Consider the following 22,842-nt stretch of genomic DNA (forward strand, 5'->3'; position numbering starts at 1 on the left):
GTTGTATTTAATCTCTTTTTTTGACATGTCCAATTAATCTTTAGCTTTTTCGTGGATGTGTTTTTCATTTTTTTTTTCTTTTGCTTCTCTTTTCAAAAATTGCCTGTTCTTGTTCGGTATCATCTTCTTTCATTATAGCTCCTGTTGTTTCTTTGCCAAGTATTTTAAACGTACTGATTTGATCTTATTCAATTTTTAAAATATCCCTGAGTTTCAGATACTTCTGGTTCTGTGTGTTTTGCGTGGTCATTTTTTATCTTTTTTTTTTTTTTTTTTTAAGATTTTATTTCTTTATTCATGAGAGACACACAGAGAGAGGCAGACACATAGGCAGAGAGAGAAGTAGGCTCCCTTTGGGGAACTGGACCTCGGGGTCACACCCTGAGCCAAAGGCAGACACTCAACCGCTGAGCCACCTAGGTGCCCTTGCCTGTTCATTTCCATAGTTGTTTGTTTCCTATTAAAATATTTGATTGTGAGGGTGCCTGACTGGCTCTTTTGGAAGAGTATGTGACTCATAATCTCGGAGTTGTGAGTTCAAGTCCCATGCTGAGTGTAGAGATTATTTAATAATAAAATCTTAAAGGGGTACTTGGGTGGCTCAGTCAGTTGTCTGCCTTTGGCTCATGTCCTGATCAAGCCCTGCATTGGGTTCCCTGCTCAACAGGGAGCCTGCTTCTCTTTCTCTGCTGCTCCTCATGCTTGTGTTCTCTTTCTGTCAAACAAACAAACAAACAAACAAACAAAAAGAATCTTAAAAAAAAAAAATATTTTTGATTGTGACTTCAGTGGATCTACCTCTTAAGGCATCACATGGGCCCTGGGTTGTAGAATGGTCTCTACATGGTGCCTAGGGTTCCAGGTATTTCCCTTGCACTAGGCAGTTAATATTTTTGGTTTGGGGTTCCCACAAGTAGCCAATATAATATTGAATTTCATACTTCCCTTTCAGTAGGCTAGGTAGGCTTAAAATTTCTTTTCTCTCCACTTTAAAAAAAATTTTTTTTTAAATTTTTTAAACCCAAGACTCCAGGTAGACAGCAGACTTCCTTGTTACTTTCCTGGTCCAGTTGTCCAAATATTTATAATATCTTCAGGGGCTGAGTAGCCTTTGCAATGTCCTGGTCTTAGGGCAGTTTCTCAGATCTTAGTCTGAGTGGACCAAGATTTTATTCTTAGGCAGTAAATTCCTATTGTTCAGCCCCAGGAACCCACCATTTAGCCTTTGTGTCTTGATTTGAGCTTAAATGCTTTCTGTCTTTAGTCCTGTCATGTAATGATTTTTATCTGTTCTTCTGGGCATTCCTTTCTCTTAATTTTTATTTTGCAGTTCTAGTGTATTATGGTAAGAGTCATTGTCTGCTACAGCTTTGTTTGCTTGTTCTAGTGAGTTATTTTGTCTTTACCTCCTTATTACCTTGTTGTGTCTGTTCCCTCTGTTCTCTTCACATCTTAAGTGCTATAGTTTGATTTTCTGTTTCTTGCCTTTAATTGTATTCTAACTAGGTACTTTGCCTTTGTAGTCTACCTATTCCATGTTGCAAATGATTATCAGTGATCCTTCTGTAATGCAAATACAAAAATCTGATCCTTTTTATCTCCTGGTGTAATACACATCAGTGACTTCCTGTCACCTTTAGGGAAAAAAAAAAGCTTTAGATGACTTTCACTAAGCAACTTTTACCTTAAAAACATTCTTACATACTGGAACACATGTACATCATCGTCTCTACCAATTACCACCAGTGTTTATGGTTGTGCCTAATTATTTTAGTTTATTATTGCCTATTCGGTTTTTTTTATACTTTTTTTTTCCTATTCGTTTTTTGATAAAATTTTTGTATTTATGCTCATTTTTAGAATGTTTTATGAATACCAGTAATTCCATTATCATTAGTAAGTGCAAAAGCATAGAGTACTGAAAATGTTTATAATATAGCATACTATAATGATGGATTAAAAGGAAAAGTTCACATAATATACACATTGGTTTCCAGTAACGCTTTGGACACATGTATAAATTGGAGAAAGTCCTTTAGAAGCTAACATGTTGAGAGAAAAGTTCCTGGAATATCCAGTCCTCTGTAATGGAGCCATGACTTTCTTCACCAATCTTGTTTCCTGCCATGCTTCCACTCAATACACACTATGCTCTAGCATACTGAATTTGTTCCCTGTTCTCTCAGTACCTTTATGTCCTCTTCACATTTCCATCTGGACCAGGTACCTTTTTCCCTCCTTGGATTCTGTGCATATTTCTCTAATAACTATAGCAACATGCCATAAGTCTCTACTCATCAATAGTCTCTTCCCTAGACTGACTCCTTGAAGCCAACATCTCCACCTTTTCTTTTCTCATTGTTACTATAGCAGTGGCATATAATTATTGATGCACTGAGGAATAAATACGTATATTGATTGATGTCATAGATGCTGGGCTGAAATATGCTAAATACATAATTTTTGACCTTGCTGATTTATGTAGTAATTGCATGGTGTGTGTACGAAAACTAGAAGCACAGCTAATATTATGCTGGAGAACTATGTACTGTCACCTTTTTGGAAATTCGGTTTAGTATAAAGCTATCATTTAAAGAAAATTTTTAAAACATTTTATTTATTCATGAGAGACACAGAGAGAGAGAGAGAGAGAGAGAGAGAGGCAGAGACCTAGGCAGAGGGAGGAGAAGCAGGCTCCATGCAGGGAGCCCGATGTGGGACTCGATCCTGGGGCTCCAGGATTATGCCCTGAGCCAAAGGCAGATGCTCAATGACTGAGCTACCCAGGAATCCCAAATTTTTTTAAATTTAAATTCAATTTAGTTACATATAGTGTATTATTAGTTTTAGGGGTAGAATTTAGTGATTCATCAGTTGCATATAACACCCAGTGCTCATTACATCAAGTGCCCTCCTTTAATGCCCATCACCTAGTTACCCCATTCCCCGCCTACCTCCCATCCAGCAACCCCCAGTTTCCTGTAGTTAAATAGTCTCTTATGGTTTGCCTCCTTCTGTTTTTATTTTATTTTTCCTTTCCTTCCCCTATGTTCATCTGTTTTGTTTCTTAAATTCCACTTATGAGTGAAATCATATGGTATTTGTCTTTGATTGACTTATTTCACTTAGCATAATACCCTCTAGTTCCATCCATGTTGTTGCAAATGGCAAGATTTCATTATTTTGATGGCTGAATAATACTCTATTGAATATATATACCTCATCTTTTTTATCCATTTATCTGTTGATGGACATCTCAGCTCTTTCCATAATTTGGCAATTGTGGACATTACTGCTATAAAATTGGGGTGCATGTGCCCCTTCAACTCACTGTATCCTTTGGATAAATACCTAGTAGCGCTATTGCTGGGTCATAGGGTAGCTCTGTTTTTAACTTTTTTTTAAAAAAGATTTTATTTATTTATTCCTCAGAGACAGAGAGAGAGAGAGAGGCAGAGACATAGGCAGACAGAGAAGCAGGCTCCATGCAGGGAGCCCGAAACTGGACTTGATCCCGGGTCTCCAGGATCACACTCCGGGCTGCAGGCGGCGCTAAACTGCTGTGCCACTGGGGCTTGCCCTGTTTTTAATTTTTTGAGGAATCTCCATATTGTTTTCCAGAGTAGCTGTACCAGCTTGCATTCCCACAAACAATATAAGAGGGTTCCCCTTTTTCTGCATCCTCACCAACATCTGTTGTTTCCTGACTTGTAATTTTAGCCGTTCTGACTGGTGTGAGGTGGTATAATTGTGGATTTGATTTGTATTTCCCTGATGCCAAGTGATGTGGAGCATTTTTTTCATGTGTTTGTCAGCCATTTGTATATTTTCTTTGGAGAAATGTCTGTTCATGTCTTCTGCCCATTTCTTGACTGGGCTTTTTGTTTTTTGGATGTTGTTTGATAAGTTCTTTATAGATTTTGGATACTAGCCCTTTCTCTGATATGTCATTTGCGAATATCTTCTCCCATTCCATAAGTTGCCTTTTAGTTTTTTTTTTAAATTTAATTTAATTTAATTTTTAAAAAAGATTTTATTTATTCACGAGAGATACAGAGAAAGAGGCAGAGACACAGGCAGAGGGAGAAGCAGGCTCTGTGCAGGGAGCCCAACGAGGGACTCGATCCCGGGACTCCAGGGCCATGCTCTGGGCCGAAGGGAGGCACTAAACCGCTGAGCCATCCAGGGATCGCTTAGTTTTGTTTTTTTTTTTTTTAAAGATTTGTTTATTTACTTACTTGATTAAAAAAAAGATTTAATTATTTATTTGACAGAGTGCACAAGCAGGGAGAGCAGTAGAGGGAAAGGGAGAAGCAGGCTCCCCACAGAGCAGGGAGCCTGATGCAGTGCTCTATCTTAGGACCCTGGGATCCTGACCTGAGCCAAAGCCAGACAGACACTTAACTGACTGAACCACCCAGGCATCCCTATTTATTTGAGAGAGAGAATGAGCAGAGGAGAGAGAACATGAGCAGGGGAGGGGCAGAGGAAGAGGGAGAAGCTGACTCCCTGCAGTGCAGGGAGCCTGATGCAGGGCTCCATCCTTTAACTCCAGGATCCTGAGCTGAACCATACGTGGCTGTACCTGCCTTTTAGTTTGTTGATTGTTTCCTTTGCTGTGCAAAACCTTTTTATCTTGATGAAGTTCCAATAGTTCAGTTTTGCCTTTGTTTCCCTTACTTTTGGAGATGTGTCTAGCAAGAAGTTGTTGCGGGCAAGGTAGAAGAGGTTGCTGCCTCTGTTCTCTGGGATTTTGATGGATTCCTGTTTCACATTTAGGTCTTTCATCCATTTTGAATTTACTTTTTTGTATGGCATAAGAAAGTGATCTAGTTTCATTCTTCGGCCTATGGCTGGCCAATTTTCCCAACACCCATTTGTTGAAGAGACTTTTTTCTGTTGGATATTCTTTCCTGCTTTTTTTTTTTTTTTTAAGATTTTATTTATTTATTCATAAGGACACACACACACACACAGAGAGAGAGAGAGAGGGACAGAGAAGCAGGCTCCACGCTGGGAGCCCGATGCAGGACTCGATCCCGGGTCTCCAGGATCAGGCCCTGGGCTGAAGGTGGCACTAAACTGCTGAGCCACCAGGGCTGCCCATCTCTCCAGCTTTGTTGAGATGAGTTGACCATAGAGTTGAGGGTCCTTTTCTGGGTTCTTTGTTCTGTTCCACTGATCCATGTGTCTGTTTTTGTGCCAGTAACATACTGTCTTGATGATCACAGCTTTGTAATACAGCTGGAAGTCTGGAACTGTGATGCCTCCAGCTTTGATTTTCTTTTTCAACATTCTTCTAGCTATTTGGGATCTTTTCTGGTTCCATACAAATTTTAGAATTGTTTGTTCCAGCTCTGTAACTTATCACTCTTTATATAAGAGCTTATTACTAGATATTCTCTATTTGTCCTATTTATACACCTAATTGAATAATTGTCTTTTCCTGTTAGCATTCATATTGGTCTGAATTTTCTGTTTTCTTCCTTTTAGAAATTTTTCTAGAATTTCAAGAGATCACTGGATATTAGAATATGCAAACATAATTAAAGAGTAATTACTGTTTATGTTCCTTTAGATACACCTAAGCAACATAACCAAGAAAATGATTGCAGGAGAGCCAGTGATATACCGGAAACTGTACATGGTCTAGCCAACAGGTAAAACAAAGGGAATTTTCGTACTGATTTTTTCCCCTCTTTCATTAATTTAGTTTCATCTTTACCTAATTCCAAGCTTCCCTACAATGAGGTTGTCTGTAATTTTCTTATAACCAGAGAATATTTTCCCACTGTAGATCCACATTTTCAGGAAAGATATACTACATTTTTTTTAAAGAAGTTTTAGTTTTTATTTATTTATGATAGTCACAGAGAGAGAGAGAGAGAGAGAGAGGCAGAGACATAGGCAGAGGGAGAAGCAGGCTCCATGCATCGGGAGCCCGATGTGGGATTCGATTCCGGGTCTCCAGGATCCCGCCCTGGGCCAAAGGCAGGCGCCAAACCGCTGCGCCACCCAGGGATCCTGATATACTACATTTTTGATGCATAGGCATTTCCCCCCCTTCTTTTGTGTATTAAAATGTTGGGATTCATAGGGGATTATCTAATATTTGAAGATAAAAAGCATGTTTGGAAATTACCTAATGTAGGCTTGGGAATTTTTTTTTTAAATTTTTTAAATTATTTTATTTTATTTTATTTATTTTATTTTATTTTATGTATTTTATTTTATTTTATTTTATTTATTATTTTTTATTTTATTTTATTTTATTTATTTTAATGATAGTCACAGAGAGAGAGAGAGAGAGAGAGAGGCAGAGACATAGGCAGAGGGAGAAGCAGGCTCCATGCACCGGGAGCCCGATGTGGGATTCGATCCCGGGTCTCCAGGATTGCGCCCTGGGCCAAAGGCAGGCGCCGAACCGCTGCGCCACCCAGGGATCCCGGGAATTTTTGCCTTTTTGTGTCTGTGAACTTTTTTGAAACTGCTTGTGCCTGTTGACTAAGTCCAAGAGTTTTTTTTTTTTTTTTTTTTTTTTAAAGACATCAGAAAAAGAATATATTTCATTCTGAGGTAAACAGGCTCAGAGGGCACTAGTTGAAGGTTCTGGTTTGGGAGCCACTCTCTCTTTGCACCTGCACCCCAGAAGTTTCTGTCCAGGTAGGATTGGATCACATACAAGGAAGGAAGAGTATAGGGGCCACCTCCCAAGGGTGAAGTCCTTCTACCAACTTTATAAACAACCCCAGGAGTGGAGGCCAAGGAGGATGAACCAACTTGGAGGACTTCACACACACATACAAACACCAGCTTTATTTTATTTTATTTATTTTTTTTAAACATTATTATTTTTTTTATTTATTTATGATAGTCACACACACACAGAGAGAGAGAGAGGCAGAAGCAGACTCCATGCACCGGGAGCCCGATGTGGGACTCGATCTCGGGTCTCCAGGATCGCGCCCTGGGCCAAAGGCAGGCGCCAAACCGCTGCGCCACCCAGGGATCCCCCAAACACCAGCTTTAAACCAAACAGCAGCTTTTACTGAGCTCCAGGTAGGGCTGGCCTGGCACAGCTAGTGCAGCAGGCTGCCCTCAAGGGCCAGTCTGTGGCGTGATAGGAGATGCAAAGGTGCACACATCAGAGTTGCTCTTCAGTGCTCAGTTGGGTGGCTCAGATGGGAGCAAACGCCAGGGTTCTCTGGAGACCAGAACCAGCCAGTGCGGCCCCTCGGCCTATCCTCAAGGCCCAGCTGGGTCAGCCCCCAGGCCCTGAGGCAGCGCCGGCATCCTGGGCATGTGGAGCACTGCTGTCCCCACTGCTCCACGGGAGAAAGATGACCAGTAGCACAGTCAGGATGATGAGCAGGCCAATGCCCACCACCAGCCCCAAGTAGATCCGGCAACGGACATTCTCCCAGCGCTTCTGGGCCAGGTTTTTGGTTGTCTTGCTGAAGGCTGAGCTCATGTCCAGCAGTTGGTCTGAACGCAGCTCCAGCTCGGCCAGTTTCCCATCGCGCTCCAGGACCTTGTCGAAGTTGTTGAGCATGATTTCTGTCACCTCATCCGCCTGCCGCTGGCATCATTCCAACTCTTTCCCTGCCATAGCTGCAGCCGCCGCCTCGCCAGCCAGCCGGGGCTCCTGTGTCGCCGCGCGGCCGCGGTGCCCAAGTCCAAGAGTTTAAGAGTTTTTGAGATCATCTACTCTCCTAGTTTTCAGACTGTTCTGCAGCACCCCCTGGTGCTGTGGATGAATCTGATTTAGCCTGTTGCTGCCTCTAGCCATTTTCCACTTCAACCTGACCAGCTAGTTCTTTTATCTGTGATATATGTTGGGGATTTTGTATGCCATTTGATAAAAAGAGTTCCATTCTTTAAAAAAGAAAAAAGAGAAGACTTCTGATTTAATCTAATCCCCCAATTTTTAACATGAGAAAACCAAACCTTAGTTTACTATGATATCCTTCAGGAGTGTTCTTATTTTCTGTATTGTCTGTTTTCTTTATTATCATTTTTTGGCTCTTAGAACAGATGGCTTATTTTGTAAACAGAAATCTCTAGGGGATCCTTGGGTAGCTCAGCAGTTTAGCGCCTGCCCTTGGCCCAGAGCATGGTCCTGGAGTCCAGGGATCGAGTCCTGCGTCGGGCTACCTGCATGGAGCCTGCTTCTCTCTGTCTTTCATGAATAAATAAATAAAATCTTTAAAAACAAAACAAAATAAAAAAAAACCCCAAATCTCTAAATGTATGTAATCTATTTGGGGAATATATATATTCTTTCTTGAAACTAAGTATTATTAAGTAGCAATCAAGTACAGACATACTGAACAAGGTGTTTTATTGGTTTTTGTTTTCTGACTACTCTGACCTAAATAAGGGTCTTTCAGTCCAACTTCTCCATGTAATTCAGGCACAGATATGGAAATAAATTACTTAAGTAATTCTTTTTTTTTAAGATTTTATTCATGAGAGACCCACAGAGAGAGGCAGAGACATAGGCAGAGGCAGAAGCAGGCTCCCTGTGGGGAGCCTGATGTGGGACTTGATCCTAGGGCCCCGGGATCACGACCTGAGCCATAGCAGATGCTCAACCACTGAGCAACCTAGGTGTTCCTACTTGTGGAAGATTTATTTTTTTATTCTTAGATCTGGATGTTATGTTGATTTTTGGAGTCCCTAAAGAAAAATAGTGAAATCTATTGTGAAAACTTGACATTGAAGAGATAGTGAAGTTACTGGGTTTCACTGTTTATCCTATTATTACTGTTCTTAAAGCATGCTAGAGGGTAATAGTTGATGCTTCCCAACTTCAGTTGTGTTTTTGGTTTGTCTTTCCTTGAGAGAGCAAATGAAATATTTGATTAAGGTCTCTTGCTGGACTAAAGATTGATGGAGGTAGTAGCTTGACTCATAGATCATAGATCAGATTTTATTTATGAACTTCATTGAGCTTGAAGATTTTTTTTTTTTTTAAATTTTTATTTATTTTTGATAGTCACAGAGAGAGAGAGAGGCAGAGACACAGGCAGAGGGAGAAGCAGGCTCCATGCACCGGGAGCCCGATGTGGGATTCGATCCCGGATCTCCAGGATCGCGCCCTGGGCCAAAGGCAGGCGCCAAACCGCTGCGCCACCCAGGGATCCTGAGCTTGAAGATTTTTGAAGTAAAATTCTATACTAAGATACACTATCAGAATTCTTTTTTTTTTTTTTTTTTTAAGATTTTATTTATCCATGAGAGACACAGAAAGAGAGAGAGAGAGAGAGGCAGAGACACAGGCAGAGGGAGAAGCAGGCTCCATGCAGGGAGCCCGACTTGGGATGTGGGACTGGATCCCAGGTCTCCAGGATCACGCCCTGGGCTGAAGGCGGCGCTAAGCCCCTTAGCCACCCGGGCTGCCCAATGCTATCAGAATTCTACCAGTTTCAGATACTTAGCCCTTAAGAATTTAGCTCAGGTGGAATTTTCTTAGTATAGGAAAACGAGGTTGTATTAATTATAATTTGATTTCCAGATTTATACTTCTAAGCTTTTAGATCTTTTAATTATTTTCTGATACTTTAATTGTAGGTTTGGGATTTTGAAGAGGGACAGTTTAGTGGAAGGCTTTTGGTGGTGAGCGATAAATAAATGCTCATGGGATATGAATGATTATTGCTGCTTGATAGCAAAACAGAAGAAAGATGAAGAATTGAGTCATGTGGAAATAAGGTTTTTTTCCTCAGAATTCTTTACTGTAGAGGTATTTTGTAATAAAATGTTTCATTAGTAATGTGTAATATAGATAGACTATACTGAAAATAATACCTCTTTTTTTTTAACATGTAGTTCAGCTATTATTTGTAATAGTATCTTATATCAATATCAGTGTAGTTAATTTGGAAATTCGTATGTGGATATGATCAGGACTGCTGTTCACTTAAGAAACATAGAAATAATGTGGTTTTTACAGTGTGTTATTAGCCCTTTCATATGCACTTGTCACTCATAGGTACCAAAATAGAAGTAGTCTTCTCCTTTAGTCTCATGGCAGTTTTTTTTTAAGATTTTATTTATTTATTCATGAGAGATGCAGAGAGAGAGAGGGAGAGAGAGGCAGAAACACAGGCAGAGGGAGGAGCAGGCTCCACGCAGGGAGCCCGATGTGGGACTCGATCCTGGGACTCCAGGATCACACTCTGGGCCAAAGGCAGTCCCTAAACCACTGAGCCACCCAGGGATCCCCCTCATGGCAGTTTTTGATCAGAGTGAGCTGATGGAGGCTTCACCGTACTTTAAACGAGAATTCAGTGATTGGTGATGCCTTTGCTGTGCACTGTGGGCACTACCCTTTGCAGTGGTTTCTGGCAGGGAGGATTCCCTGATATTTGTAGTGTGGGCGATGCAGTTCTAGACCTTTACCCTTCACAGTTTCTCCTTTATTGTGTTTCAGAGATTGGGCAGTATTATCTTGAGTGCATGCCAACTTAATTTCTTTAGCCTTAGAAATTCTAATCTCATATCTTACTCAAAATTTTTTTATAATTTCTGTTTGTTACTTCTTTGTTAATTTTAGGTATATTGGAACAACAAAATAAAAATGGAAGAATAATTAGTTAAAATTTCTAGGGCAGCTGGGTGGCCCAACGGTTTAGCGCCCCTTCGGCCTGGGCCTGATCTTGCATGGAGCAAGATCCATGCAAGATCCTCCCTGCATGGAGCCTGCTTCTCCCTCTGCCTGTGTCTCTGCCTCTGTCTCTCTCTCTCTGCCTCTCATGAATAAATAAAATAAAACATTAAAAAAAATTTCTAACAAATCACTTACTAGACTTTGCAAGTTGTCTTTTTGGGCTTTATTTACAAACATGTAAATTTAATCCACTTAAAATTTTCTAGACATCAATATCCATAAGTACAGTTTTTTTGTGTGTGTATGTATGTTTTCTTAACATTATATTACTGATTTTTCCTTATAATGGTTTATGACATTTATTTTTAGATTTTTATGTTTTCCTCAATTTTTTTACTGCTATAAAAATACATGTTGTTTCTTATTTTCTTTTGGATATACTCTTTCCTTAGTATAAATTTCCATTGTGGGATCAACACCCTCTGTCTTTATCTTTCACAGTGCTAGGATTTTATGGGCCTCAATTCTGGCATAGTAAGTGGGTAGAGAGTAAGGACTGAGTCAAGGCTGCTTTAGAGTTGGCTTAGATTGAGATATTAGCAGGGCTAATACCATATTGCCAATTCAGAAAAGGGAGAGAGGAAGGTAGAGAATATGTTCCCATTTTTTTCTTTTAAAAATGATCTGTAAGGGGATCCCTGGATGGCTCAGCGGTTTAGTGCCTGCCTTCGGCCCCGGGCATGATCCTGGAGTCCCGGGATTGAGCACATTCGGCTCCCTGCATGGAGCCTGCTTCTCCCTCTGCCTGTGTCTTTGCCTCTCTCTCTCTGTGTGTGTCTCTCATGAATAAATAAATAAGATCTTAAAAAAAAAAAAAAGAATGATCTGTAAGAATGATCCAAATAGAAAAATTGGGGGCATCCATCTTTTGAACCTCATGCTCAGGTGACGTCTATTTGTTGATTCAGTCAATCCATCAGTTGGTTATAAACATGTATTGCACTGCCAAGTACCAGGCACTGAGTTCCTGGTAATAACCAGGAAGTTCAGTCTTTGTCCTCCAGGAACTCACAATCTGATGGTGGCATTATAGATTGCTAGCCCTGTTTCAGAGGGCGTGCTTGCTTGCTTGCTTGCTTGCTTGTTTATTTATTTATTTATTTGAGAGAGAGAGAGAGAGAGGTAGAGACACAGGCAGAGGGAGAAGCAGGCTCCATGCAGGGAGCCCAATGTGGGATTCAATCCCGGGTCTCGATCCCAGGTCTCTAGGATCAGGCCCTGGGCTGAAGGCGGCACTAAACTGTTAAGCCACTTGGGCTGCCCTGATCATTTTAATGTTACTTTTGGAGAAATTAAGATAAAGTCAACTAGATGATTAATTCTTTCCTTTGACATCTAAATTATATCCTGTCAAGGCAAAGTTGAGCTTGAGCAGTTTTAGTGATCTTGCATTGTATTTGGAAGGTAGATGATAATTCCAAGGAGCGTGTATTTGAAAAAGTTTGAAAAAGCCTATTTGCTATTACATAAATGTTTTAAGGCTATTAATTTTATACTTCTGGTTATGAACAGAAAGCAAAGCACCAACATGCTTGATATTGAAAGTGATCTCTGTGGTAATCTTGCCTTTTGTATTACCTGGAGTAGAAAAGTTTTGACCAGTGATAGATCTCATCCATCTATGATTGAATTTGAAAGCTCTTTCAAGATGAAGCTGAAGTTTCATCACTTTGAGGGCTTTAAACATTTAACCACTTGCTTTGTAATTGATTTGTAAGGTTTTTATGTTTATCCAAAGGAGACAGAGAATCTAAGAGAGTAAGGAATGCTATGTGTAGAATGCAGCAGACTTAAACTAAACAACCTTATGACTTTTAACTAACATATGTGCTATTGTGCAAGATTCAGAATAAGAGAAATTGATTTTGAACATGAAAGATCAAAATCTTAAGGTCTCTGTTACAGTTAAATTCTGTGATCTGAAGCCTAAGGATGATAAAATTCTAGTTAATTGAATTTGTGTTTATTATGTACTCAAGTTTTTGAGTGTTCATCAAGTCATTCAACTTTGTAAAAAAAGTTGTCTTAAAATATATAGTGGTTAAGAAAATGTTTACTGTTCGGGAGGCTGATACACAAATGGAGCTGAAGTACTGCTCTGATTGTCACCATACCTCCCTAGAATAAACTGCCTTTTGATGACCGGGACGAATTGAGGGAAATCGTAACGGACAGATACGGGGCAGACAGGTTTTTTTTTTGTTTTTTGTTTTTTTTTTGGTTATTCAGATATAGCAAGTGAATAGAATTCTTTACTGTATGTAACTCGGATTTGTGATTTTTTTTTTCCTTTTAGACCTGCTTCTTTCCTGTCACAGCCAGTTTCATCGTCAGATAGAAACAGCGTTAGATTACTTGAAAAGGTATATTTTAAAACCATTTTAATCTTGATCACATTAACTTATGTTAAAATGTTATTTTTGCTGATATCCTAATTAATTTGTATTTACATATTTCCTATTGCTTCTAAACAGAAATATTGGAATTATTTAATTGTTCCAGTGAACATAGAATTTCATAATGTTAGCTTTTTATAGGTTTGTGATAACTCAAGAACCTCTAATGAAGATCAGCTGCAATCATTAGTTTTAACATTACATGTTTGCTTCTTCAGGACATGAAGATAAGAACTCCTAGAAAAGGAAATGAAACACTTTCTAACAAGACACCAAAATTTGAAATGAAAAATTCTACATCATCAGATACCGCAAGTACAGAGAATACTACATTTGGAGGGTCTCTGCCACCTAAAAATAGGGATCCATTTCAAAAAGAGCAGGATCATTTGGTAGAAGAGGTTAGAAAAATATTGTAATACATACACTGAAATATCTTTTATTTTCTCATTGGCATTGGGATTGTAAGTGAAGTTACAGTTAATTATTGATTAACTGGGGTTAATTTGGGAAAGGAAAGCACAGAAAATGAAAGTCATGGTTAAAGCAAAACTGGACTTCCCAGAAAGTAGAAATAGATTTAATATAGATCATGATTTTAGAACCCATGTCCGATTCTATAAATATCCAAAAGTATAAAAATAATACTAGTATATTTTTGGAATTAACGATTATATAAATTGTTAGATAAGTACACCCAATGATTATATTCTATTAAAATAATCTTTTTTTTTAAGATTTTATTTATTTATTCATGAGAGAGAGAGAGAGAGAGGCAGAGACACAGGCAGAGGGAGAAGCAGGCTCCATGCATCGAGCCCAATGCAGGACTCGATCCTGGGACTCCAGGACCATGCCCTGGGCCGAAGGCAGGTGCCAAATTGCTGAGCCACCCAGGGATCCCCAAATAATCTGCTTTTAAAAAAATAATAATGTTTGTTACTTAGCCATACTTCCTCTTTTTTTGAATATTAAGGACAAAGACTATGTAATATATTATCACTAAGCATAGTGTTTGTCCTTCTCCTTTCTAAATATTTAAAAAGCCATTAAATGCATCATTGTTTGTGATTTTGGTTTTCCTGACAAGAGACTTTACACTGGCAAGTAACTACATAATGCTCGTAGTCAAATTGTACTATTTACTGCAGAAGTGTATACAAATACTCAAGCCATTCTGTAATGTTATTTTTATTAGTCTCCCACAACATCCCTTAGCATTGTTTGAATTTGGATAAGGAGCCTGAAAATAAATCAGCTACTTTATATTCTTGAGAGACTGAAAGAAAAATTTGTTTTAGTACATACTGATTCAGGTATTGGTGTTCCCTCCTTTATTTCAATCTTGATCAAAGTAAGTGAAAAATATCCAAATATGAGGGCTGGATATCAGTCATTTTCTTGTTTGTTAACATGAGGAGGTTGGACCCGTTTCTTGGTCTATAAATAACTTTAAAATCTCTCAGGTTTATATTATTTCTCTTTATTGGTTGATGGATTCCACATAAGAGGTGGTCAGTCATTCTGTTTTCTTTCCTGATGTGGAAAGAGAGACATTTTCAATTAAAAGAATTTATATTAGCAGTAAAATGGGATGGATTAGAAGAAGAGAGTCATAAAATCTCATATAGCTCTGAAAGTGAAGTGAAATTAATTTTCTTTAATAGTGTCTGTGACAAGAAATATTTAGTGTTTGAATTATAAGAAATCCCATTTTCATAGGGGAGGGTAGGTAAGTGGGGGGTCATTTGATTATGGTTGTAGGAAGTTTTTTTTAGTGCTCTTGGGGCAGTTTTTTAAATGTGTATGTTTTTTGTTATTCAGTTTTATTGAAATTTAATTAATGAAGTTTTTTTAATATTGTATACTTTATCTATTTTAGAATGTATTCCTATGCCTTGTTTACTAATTTATGTCTGATAATGAGGTTTCTGGCAAAGATATAATGTTCTCAGAGTGTATTTCATTTGTTAATAGAGGTTACTGTGCCAATAGGTTATATTTAAGAGGAATCTGCTTTAAAAGTAGTTATTTTAGCAGATACAGAATTATCAAGTTCACAGATGTGGTGTATAGTAGCTTATGTCACTGTGTCATCAGGACTACCTCTGAATCTTCTCAAGTATTAATATTTTTACCTTTCCTTTATAATGGGATATCCAGTTAAGATAAGAAGGGAGGAACCAGTTTTGTGTTTAATTTTCCTTCAGAAAATTGTGCCTAGATAGACTATATGGAGTGACTGGGAGCTGTGTTTTTGAGCGGCTTTTTGTGCCATTTGCTGTGGTAGGGGCTGCTGACCATCAGGTGCTGATTTGTTCTTATTAGGGCTTTTGTTGCATTCTACCAAGGAGGATGGTAATTTTTGCTTACCTTTTCTATTTTAGGTTGCAAGGGCAGTTTTATCGGATTCACCACAGCCCTCTAATGGAAAAGAAGTAAAATTAGAGGAAATATTTGATTCTCTAGTTTCTAACCCATTCTTAACAAGGAAACAAATTCCCCGAACGCCAGAAAACTTGAGTAAGTTAATGATTTCTATCACTTATTTTTTCTTAGACATTACTACTGTTAGATCTGTGGCCTGACATATCTTCTGGAAACTCAGTTTAAAATTCTTTTTCTCCATCTTTCACTTTAGTGGCAATGTTTTGTTTTGATGTAAGGGACTTTTACTGAAGTATTAATTGTGGGTGTTCTCATAGCTATTGCAGTGTTTAAGCAGTATTATTTTGCCCTGATACTCTGCAATTTTGTTGTTTTACTTGGCTCTTAGAAAATACTTGAGCACTTTTAAGACCCCCTCTGCCTCCACATCTGACCTGTGATCAACATTTATAGAGTATATAGTCTGTGTCCTGACAGTCAGCAGCCAGCAACATCAGCCAAAAATTGTGTGTATAGAAATCTTTTCTACCCCTCCCAAGCTAGCTAGACTGCCCAGTACTTTTTTCTTACAACCTTTAATCTGTGTTGGCAAAATTCTGAAATTGTCCATGTGGCATATCATCCTGGTTGAATTAAATATAATTTCCATTTTGCTGCTAGAAACAACGTATTTGAAGTTAAATTGATTAAATTCAGGTTGAACCTAGCCACAGACTAGATCAGTGGTCAGCAGACAACAGGCTGTGAACCAAATCTACCTTGCCCTGTGTGTTTTTGTAAATAAAGTTGTATTGAACATAGCCTTGCTGATTTGTCAGTATATTGTTTATGATTGCTTTCATGTTCCAATGGCAGAGTTGAGTAGTTGCCACATACTAGTGGCCTGCAAAACCTAAAATATTACCATCTGCTCTTTAGAGAAAAAGTTTGCTGAACTCTGGCTTAGATGAATAAGAAAACATCTTTTCTTGTTCATGTGATTTGTATGTGTTGTGTGAAAGTATATGCACATTTCAGGGACAGCTTTTATTATTTGTGATCATTTGGAGAAGGAGTTCTTTGATGTTGGTCTTTTGGTTTGTTGTAGAGTCTTGTCATCCAGGGGACATATCTGTGGAACATGTATTGAGTCAGTAGCTTTATGTTGAGCACTAGAAATTAAATTTTTAATTGCATGCTCTGTTTGGGAATATTAGTAAATTGTGTTTTCCTCCCCTTTATTTAATCAGTAAGTGAAATTAGGAGTTCATGGAGAAAAGCTGTTGAATTGGAAGATAACAGAAGTACAGAATCAATTCAGATGGATACTCAACATAGAGAAGTATTGCCAGAATCCTTACCTGTGTTACATAATCCAAGAGAATTTAGCAAGACCAGCTTTCTCTCAGCAAGCACTGTATCGAATTCTAGCCATTCCCATTTGCCAGAAGAGAAAGTTGTTTCAGATTGCCTCAAGTGTGTGCCTCAGAAACATACAGTGACCAGTCATACAGATGGACCATCAATACAAAATCAGTCAGATTTGTTAAGTAAGAAAGTAATGTGCAAGCAAGATTTGGAGGGTGCAGCATTACAGAACAAGCTTTTAGAAACTAGCCGAATAGAGACATTCTCCCCTGCTACAGGTAATAGGAGAGTTGTGATGGGTAGCAGTGAGGAGGAGACTTCCCTTGACCACTTGCAAGCTTCTTATAAGGAACCTTTCATGCATAAAAGTATGTTATGGGACTCTTTTCAAGTATCAAGTGGAATTAGTTCCAGGAGTTTAAAGGATATTGATTTTGGCATATTACATGAAACTCTTCCAGAAGAAGTTGGTAACCTAAGTCTTAATAGCTCCAGTAGTACAGAGGCCAATTTTAAACTGGAACCAAATAGTCCTTTGCACAGTAGCATTTTTCCAGAAGATGTGGGAGAAAGACCAGCTACTCCAGGATCAGACTGTAATTTACAGGCCATTTGCCGTAGATACGAAGCTCTGAAAAAATCTCTCTCCAAGAAAAGGGAAGAAAGTGGCCTTTCCAATCCTGAAACACTTGGAAGATACAAACCAGAATTGAGTCCTACTCCCACAAACATGCAAACAGATGATATGCTTGACTTTTTAGACAGTCATGATATGCATGTTGACTATACAAAACCATCTTTATGCATGTCCCTTGGTGAAAGAAAACGGTCTCTTTCACCACTAATTAAGTTTTCTCCAGTGGAACAAAGATTGAAAACTACAATACCATGTAGTCTTGGAGAACTTCTACCTAATTTAAAAGGTAAGATTGAATCAGACCTGTGTGTATTGACCTATTGAATTTTTCTCTTAGCCTCTTTTAACAGTAGTATGCTTAAATGCTACATGGTTTTTATTGTTAATGTGACAAAATGTGCTCTTCCTTGACTAAGATGAGAAGAGTGAACCTATCACTTATGTGGGTACTTTTAGAATCTCAAGTGATGGCTATATAGTTTACAGTTAGTGTGGGATGGGTAGAAAACAACCAAACCCCTGAAACCTACTGCTTTTATAATACAGACTATCAAAAGTAAACCTCATCAAAATCTTGGCTAGTGGAAGATGGTTCTAAAAATGGGTTGAGTAACACTATGCATGTTAAATATCATTCTTGTGATAATATTTGTAATTTTTTTTGAAATAAATTTGAGCAGGTTGGGTGACAAAACAAGATAGGTTAGTGTATTAGTTTCCTGGGGCTGCCATACAAAGTATCACAAACCAGGTAGCTTAACACAACAGAAATTTGTTGTCCCTGGAGGCAAGTTCTGAAGGCTAGAATCTAGAATCAAGGTTTTGGCAGGACCGCAGTCCCTCTGAAGCCACCAGAGGAAGATCTTTTTTGCCTTTCCCAGTTTCTGGTAGCCCTAGGTGTTCCTTTGCTTGTAGCACAGCTCTGATTTGTCTCCATCTTCATGTGGCTTTCTCCTCTTGTGTGTCTATATGGTTTCTTTATAAAGCCACCAGTCATACAGGATTAAGTGCCCACCCTAGTTCAGAATGACCTCATCTTAACTGATTATATCTTTAGTGACCCTCTTTCCAAATAAGGCCATATTCTGAGGTACTGGGGTTGGAACTTCAACATATCTTACAGGGGGACCCAGTCCACAGAACAGCATTAATAATTATTGTAGCTGGATAATGGATACATTGGGTTAATGATAATTCTCTTTACTTTTCTATGTTGAAAATTTTCATCATAGAGATGAAAAAAACAAACCCTGCTGTTAATGCATGTTAGAGCAAATAAAGATCTGGTGATAAAATTAATTATATATCACTCTGGTTTGCCCATGATAATTAAACACTGGTATGTTGAAAAGTATTCTAAGAGGGGTATATTGATATTCTCTGGAGAAAAGATACCTCAGTGAGAATAATGGTAATTTTTATTATAGTTTTATTACAGGTATTTTTCTTATAAATATATTATTGTATGTGAACATTTTTAAGAAGACTGACATTTGCTACTATTTGGAATCTGTCCTATTTAATTTTTTCTTTGTAATGTTTGATTATACTTTTCTCTTTTTTAAAATCACCCTTGCAGAAGAAGAAATCTTGAATAAGACCCTTGATGCAAATGAATTTCAGTCGGACTTGAAAAGATGAAGCAGAAACCCAGATAATTTAATGACTATGATGTACTTAAATTTCAAGCAGTGTCACAGGATAAAAACAGATTTATAATTTAAATAAATGTTGAAAGAAAAACTTTTTTTCAAGGTCTAAAATATCCTGAATAATGCCTTTTAGCAAACATTAGTTTTTACGTAGAGAGTATGTTTGGATTTTTTTTTTTGTATGGATCTGAGGTTAAAATGTGAAGTATTTGGGAAGCAGACATTAGGTTTTGTGAAGCCATTTTGATTCCTTGAATAATTTGTAAGCATTAAGTAAATAGCAAAGTATTAGTTTAACTTATTACATTATAATTTCAGTTAACATAAATATAAGTGGTTTTTGATGTACTTTTATTAAGTGGTTAACATAATAACCATTGAATACTGATCTTTCATTTTAGGGAAATAACATAACTTATTGTTTCTTTATGAAACATAGTACTAACCAAAAAAAGTGAGGAGAGTAGTACCTTGGGATGTGTAGTTAGGGTGAGTAAGTTTAAGTTTAGGAAAGCTCTATGCAGGCTTAATTATTATTTAAGTATTAAGTTAGTCCTGGAAAATGTGTAATCGAATATGTATGTGATGATAGGTGAAGGACTGGCGCAGAATGAATTTAGAAGAAAGGAAAAAAATGGAAGGTGTCTAGATACTTTTAAAAGGAACACTGTCAAACTATAAATCCATTCAATGGGTTGTACAGGTTTATATTTAGTCTAATTTAGACTTTGAGAATTTAACCCTAGTTTTATATTTTAACAAAAAAAAAGTAAAAATTTATTAGTCTCTTGTTGGTTTATTGGGGGGGGGGTTAGGAAAAGCAGTGAATTTTGATTGTTTTACTTTCCTTCTAAAAAACCATCAGTATGCCACTATGAATAGCCTCAAAGTAAGTTGGAGAAAACTGAATTCAGGGTACTTGTTCAGTGTCACAGTTAAGTCAGTGGTGAAGCTAGGATTCAATCCTATTTTCCTTCTTTACTATATCACAAGACCTTCTTGAAGTAACTAATAGGCTAGGATAAAGGATATGGCCACAGGAATTGGCCCCCTATTGACCTTCTGGACTATGTGGAAGTCAGATGTGAGGCCTCACTCTCATGATCCTCGAAGAGAGAGCTTGTCTCTACCATCCCAGTGTATGCCATTGCTCTGTGTGAACCAGGAGCAATGAGCATGGACTGGAATGGTGGTAGCACCTATGGTACCCCTCTGTCTAGTCCCAGTTCTTACCACCAAAACCTTGTCTGTTTGTCAAGAAACTGGTAAAGAGGAGAAAAGTTGAAGGGAAGGGTTCTGGAGGTGGATGGGCTTGATCTTTCTTCACTCCTTTTGGGCTTTTTAAGTTGTCTGATCCCAATTTGAAGGCCAGTATTCTTGTGAGAAAAAAACAAGAAGAGCACATACACTAACTACCTTATATGCCGTGGAAAACAAAGAGGACGAACAGCTTCTCCTAGGGGGCTGTGTTCGTTTATTAATACAACAAATCACGAAATGTAGATCTATCTACTGTAGAAACTGTCCTGTACTGTACCATAAGAAAACCCACTAAACCTGTAAATCCAAATTTAATGTATTAGGGAGGAGGTAGGGTTATTAGCATCTACAACATGTTGGGGCCATTCCTAGAAATTAATACATATTGTTTCATTTAATTGTCCTAACTTTTAAGATAGTGATTATTATATCTATTCTGCAGACAATGATACTGAAGCTAGGGAGGGAGCTTAAACGACTTGTCTAAGAGGGACTCAAGGAATCATTGGAGATATATCCTAAAAACTGTAGATTCTGTAGGTCTAAAATGGGGATTAAAAATCTATATTTTAAATATGTTTCCCTGATAATTCTTAGGCTCAATTAAAAGATTGAGAAACACTGCTAGGGAATACAGTCACATTTAGCTCTGGGGTACCTTAAAGAAGCAAGTATAAAAAATATATATATATAAAAAAAAAAAGCAAGTATATTATTACATATGTACTGCTTTAGAGGTTAAATGAAAAGGAAGTGCAAGTTCACCATTAAGGGTGGGAAGCTCTTAATTACTGAGAATCAAAAGATCAAAATGTCTATGGACAGTATAGATTTACAAAAACCACATTGTTAAGTGAGTTGTACCTGTGATAGGTTGGGAGTTTTGGCATTCTTTCCTGTCCTTTATATGCCAGTGGTATAAACAAATATATCTCCTATCGCCCCTATCATTTTCTCCCAAACCATCATGATTATGACTTAACTGCCTTCTGGCTCTTCCCTCTCCAGTATTGCCTGCATAGTTACCTTTTGACTCTAAGGGACTGTTTTGATCACTTAGTTTAAAAAATTCCAGTAATGGTTTATTGCTAATTCTAGAACAGAGTTAAAATTTAAAGACATACATCGTCCCCTACGTGGATTCCTCTATTTCTCCTTATACTATTGTCCCCTGCCACCTTTTTAAAACTCAACTGCTTTGGTGAGCGTGGCTCTTTAGAACTCGTAATTCACAATTATAGCTCTTTAGGGCTCAGACCTAATGTTACTTTCTCCTTGAAGTCCTAATCTATCCCTTCCAAACCCATGGACTTACCCCTTCTCTAAGATCTGTAGTTTATCTTTTATTCATTTAGTATTTTTTTCACTTAATGCTTTTACCATATTTTTTCATGATTGTATGTAATCTTTGCAGTCATACTGATATACATATGGATATATGTGCCTATGTAGATGTGGGAGGTGTGTATCCACCCAACATATCCTCAAGGGTCATGGATCATCTTTAGCAAATACTTAAGTATTGGAATTGTTTTGACTCCTATGTGATGGGATTAAAATAATGGTAAAGAGTGCTCCTTCATTGCTGTAAATATATTTTTCTCATTACATTCATAGCAGATTATACAGAATGTACCTTGTTTTATTCACTATTTGTTAGATAAAGGTGTGTAAACTGACTTCTGTCAACTTGAATGACAAAATGTCCCAATTTTTTGTCCTAATTGTTTTATGTGTTTAAAGAGGACAAGCATGGAGTGTTTAACATGAAAAATGTTATCAAGTGGAATAAAGAGTATTTGAGGCTAAAAAAACATTTTGGGGGAATTTAATTGAAAAAAATAACGGTATTTTGAAACCATGATCTATGAAATCCATCTTCTCTAAGGGAAAAAAACAGGAATTCTTGAGACCTTTATAAAGGAAACCCTATTTTTTTCCTACTCTTGGAATACTAAATTAAAATGTTTTAAGGACATTTTCCTTAATGTAGAAATACTTGCAAAGGTAAAATTCTCTTTGACATTATGTTGCAGATACATAGTTGCTCTTTCTCCTCACACACTGTGCAAGTCAAGTCCACATGCCAACTTTAAAATATTTGTGAGTCCTTTATGGGACTATTTGTAAATATGTTCTATTCACCATAGTCTTGAATAAACATTCAATATTATACCACCTGGCTTTGGAATTTCCTATATAGTATCAAAAAGAACCATGCCTTATAATTCCAAAAATGATCACATATAAAGGTCTACCAGTAACTTGATCAACAAAAGAAATTTGAGAGGTTAAGTGATTCAGGTAAATGTATTTTGTTACTGCTGTTTTAATTAGGTTTACTAAATGTGGTATTTTAAAGTGATTTTATTTTATTTTTTTTTTTAAAGTGATTTTAAAAGGGAAATCTATCCTTAAGAGTTTTTTTTTTTTTTTTAAATCTGGAGCCTTTAATTTACTGCCAAAGGCCATGCTTAGGAGAGGTTAATA

General features: G+C 37.6%; 1 protein-coding gene, 1 non-coding gene and 1 pseudogene across 4 annotated transcripts in view; 2 read left to right on the forward strand and 1 right to left on the reverse strand.

Annotated features, from left to right (window-relative positions):
• HAUS6 (HAUS augmin like complex subunit 6) overlaps positions 1 to 22,527 on the forward strand; it is a 47,668-nt gene extending 25,141 nt beyond the window's left edge. For all 3 annotated transcript variants that reach the window (XM_055301842.1, XM_055301844.1, XM_055301843.1), the window contains 6 exons: positions 5,579 to 5,660; positions 12,969 to 13,035; positions 13,287 to 13,469; positions 15,456 to 15,591; positions 16,686 to 17,726; positions 19,020 to 22,527. In XM_055301842.1, the coding sequence (XP_055157817.1) occupies positions 5,579 to 5,660; positions 12,969 to 13,035; positions 13,287 to 13,469; positions 15,456 to 15,591; positions 16,686 to 17,726; positions 19,020 to 19,081 (1,571 nt within the window). In that variant the 3' untranslated portion in view covers positions 19,082 to 22,527. The remainder of the gene's footprint in view (positions 1 to 5,578; positions 5,661 to 12,968; positions 13,036 to 13,286; positions 13,470 to 15,455; positions 15,592 to 16,685; positions 17,727 to 19,019) is intronic.
• On the reverse strand, positions 7,031 to 7,609 carry LOC129494776 (vesicle-associated membrane protein 5-like; annotated as a pseudogene).
• Positions 12,734 to 12,864, forward strand: LOC129495312 (small Cajal body-specific RNA 8). The gene has a single exon (XR_008661483.1). It is a non-coding gene; the product is annotated as a small Cajal body-specific RNA 8 (non-coding RNA).
• Positions 22,528 to 22,842: the final 315 nt, after the last annotated feature.

The sequence above is a fragment of the Nyctereutes procyonoides genome, unplaced genomic scaffold (genome assembly GCF_905146905.1).
Source record: "Nyctereutes procyonoides isolate TBG_1078 unplaced genomic scaffold, NYPRO_anot_genome, whole genome shotgun sequence".
In the NCBI taxonomy this organism is placed as follows: Eukaryota; Metazoa; Chordata; class Mammalia; order Carnivora; family Canidae; genus Nyctereutes; species Nyctereutes procyonoides.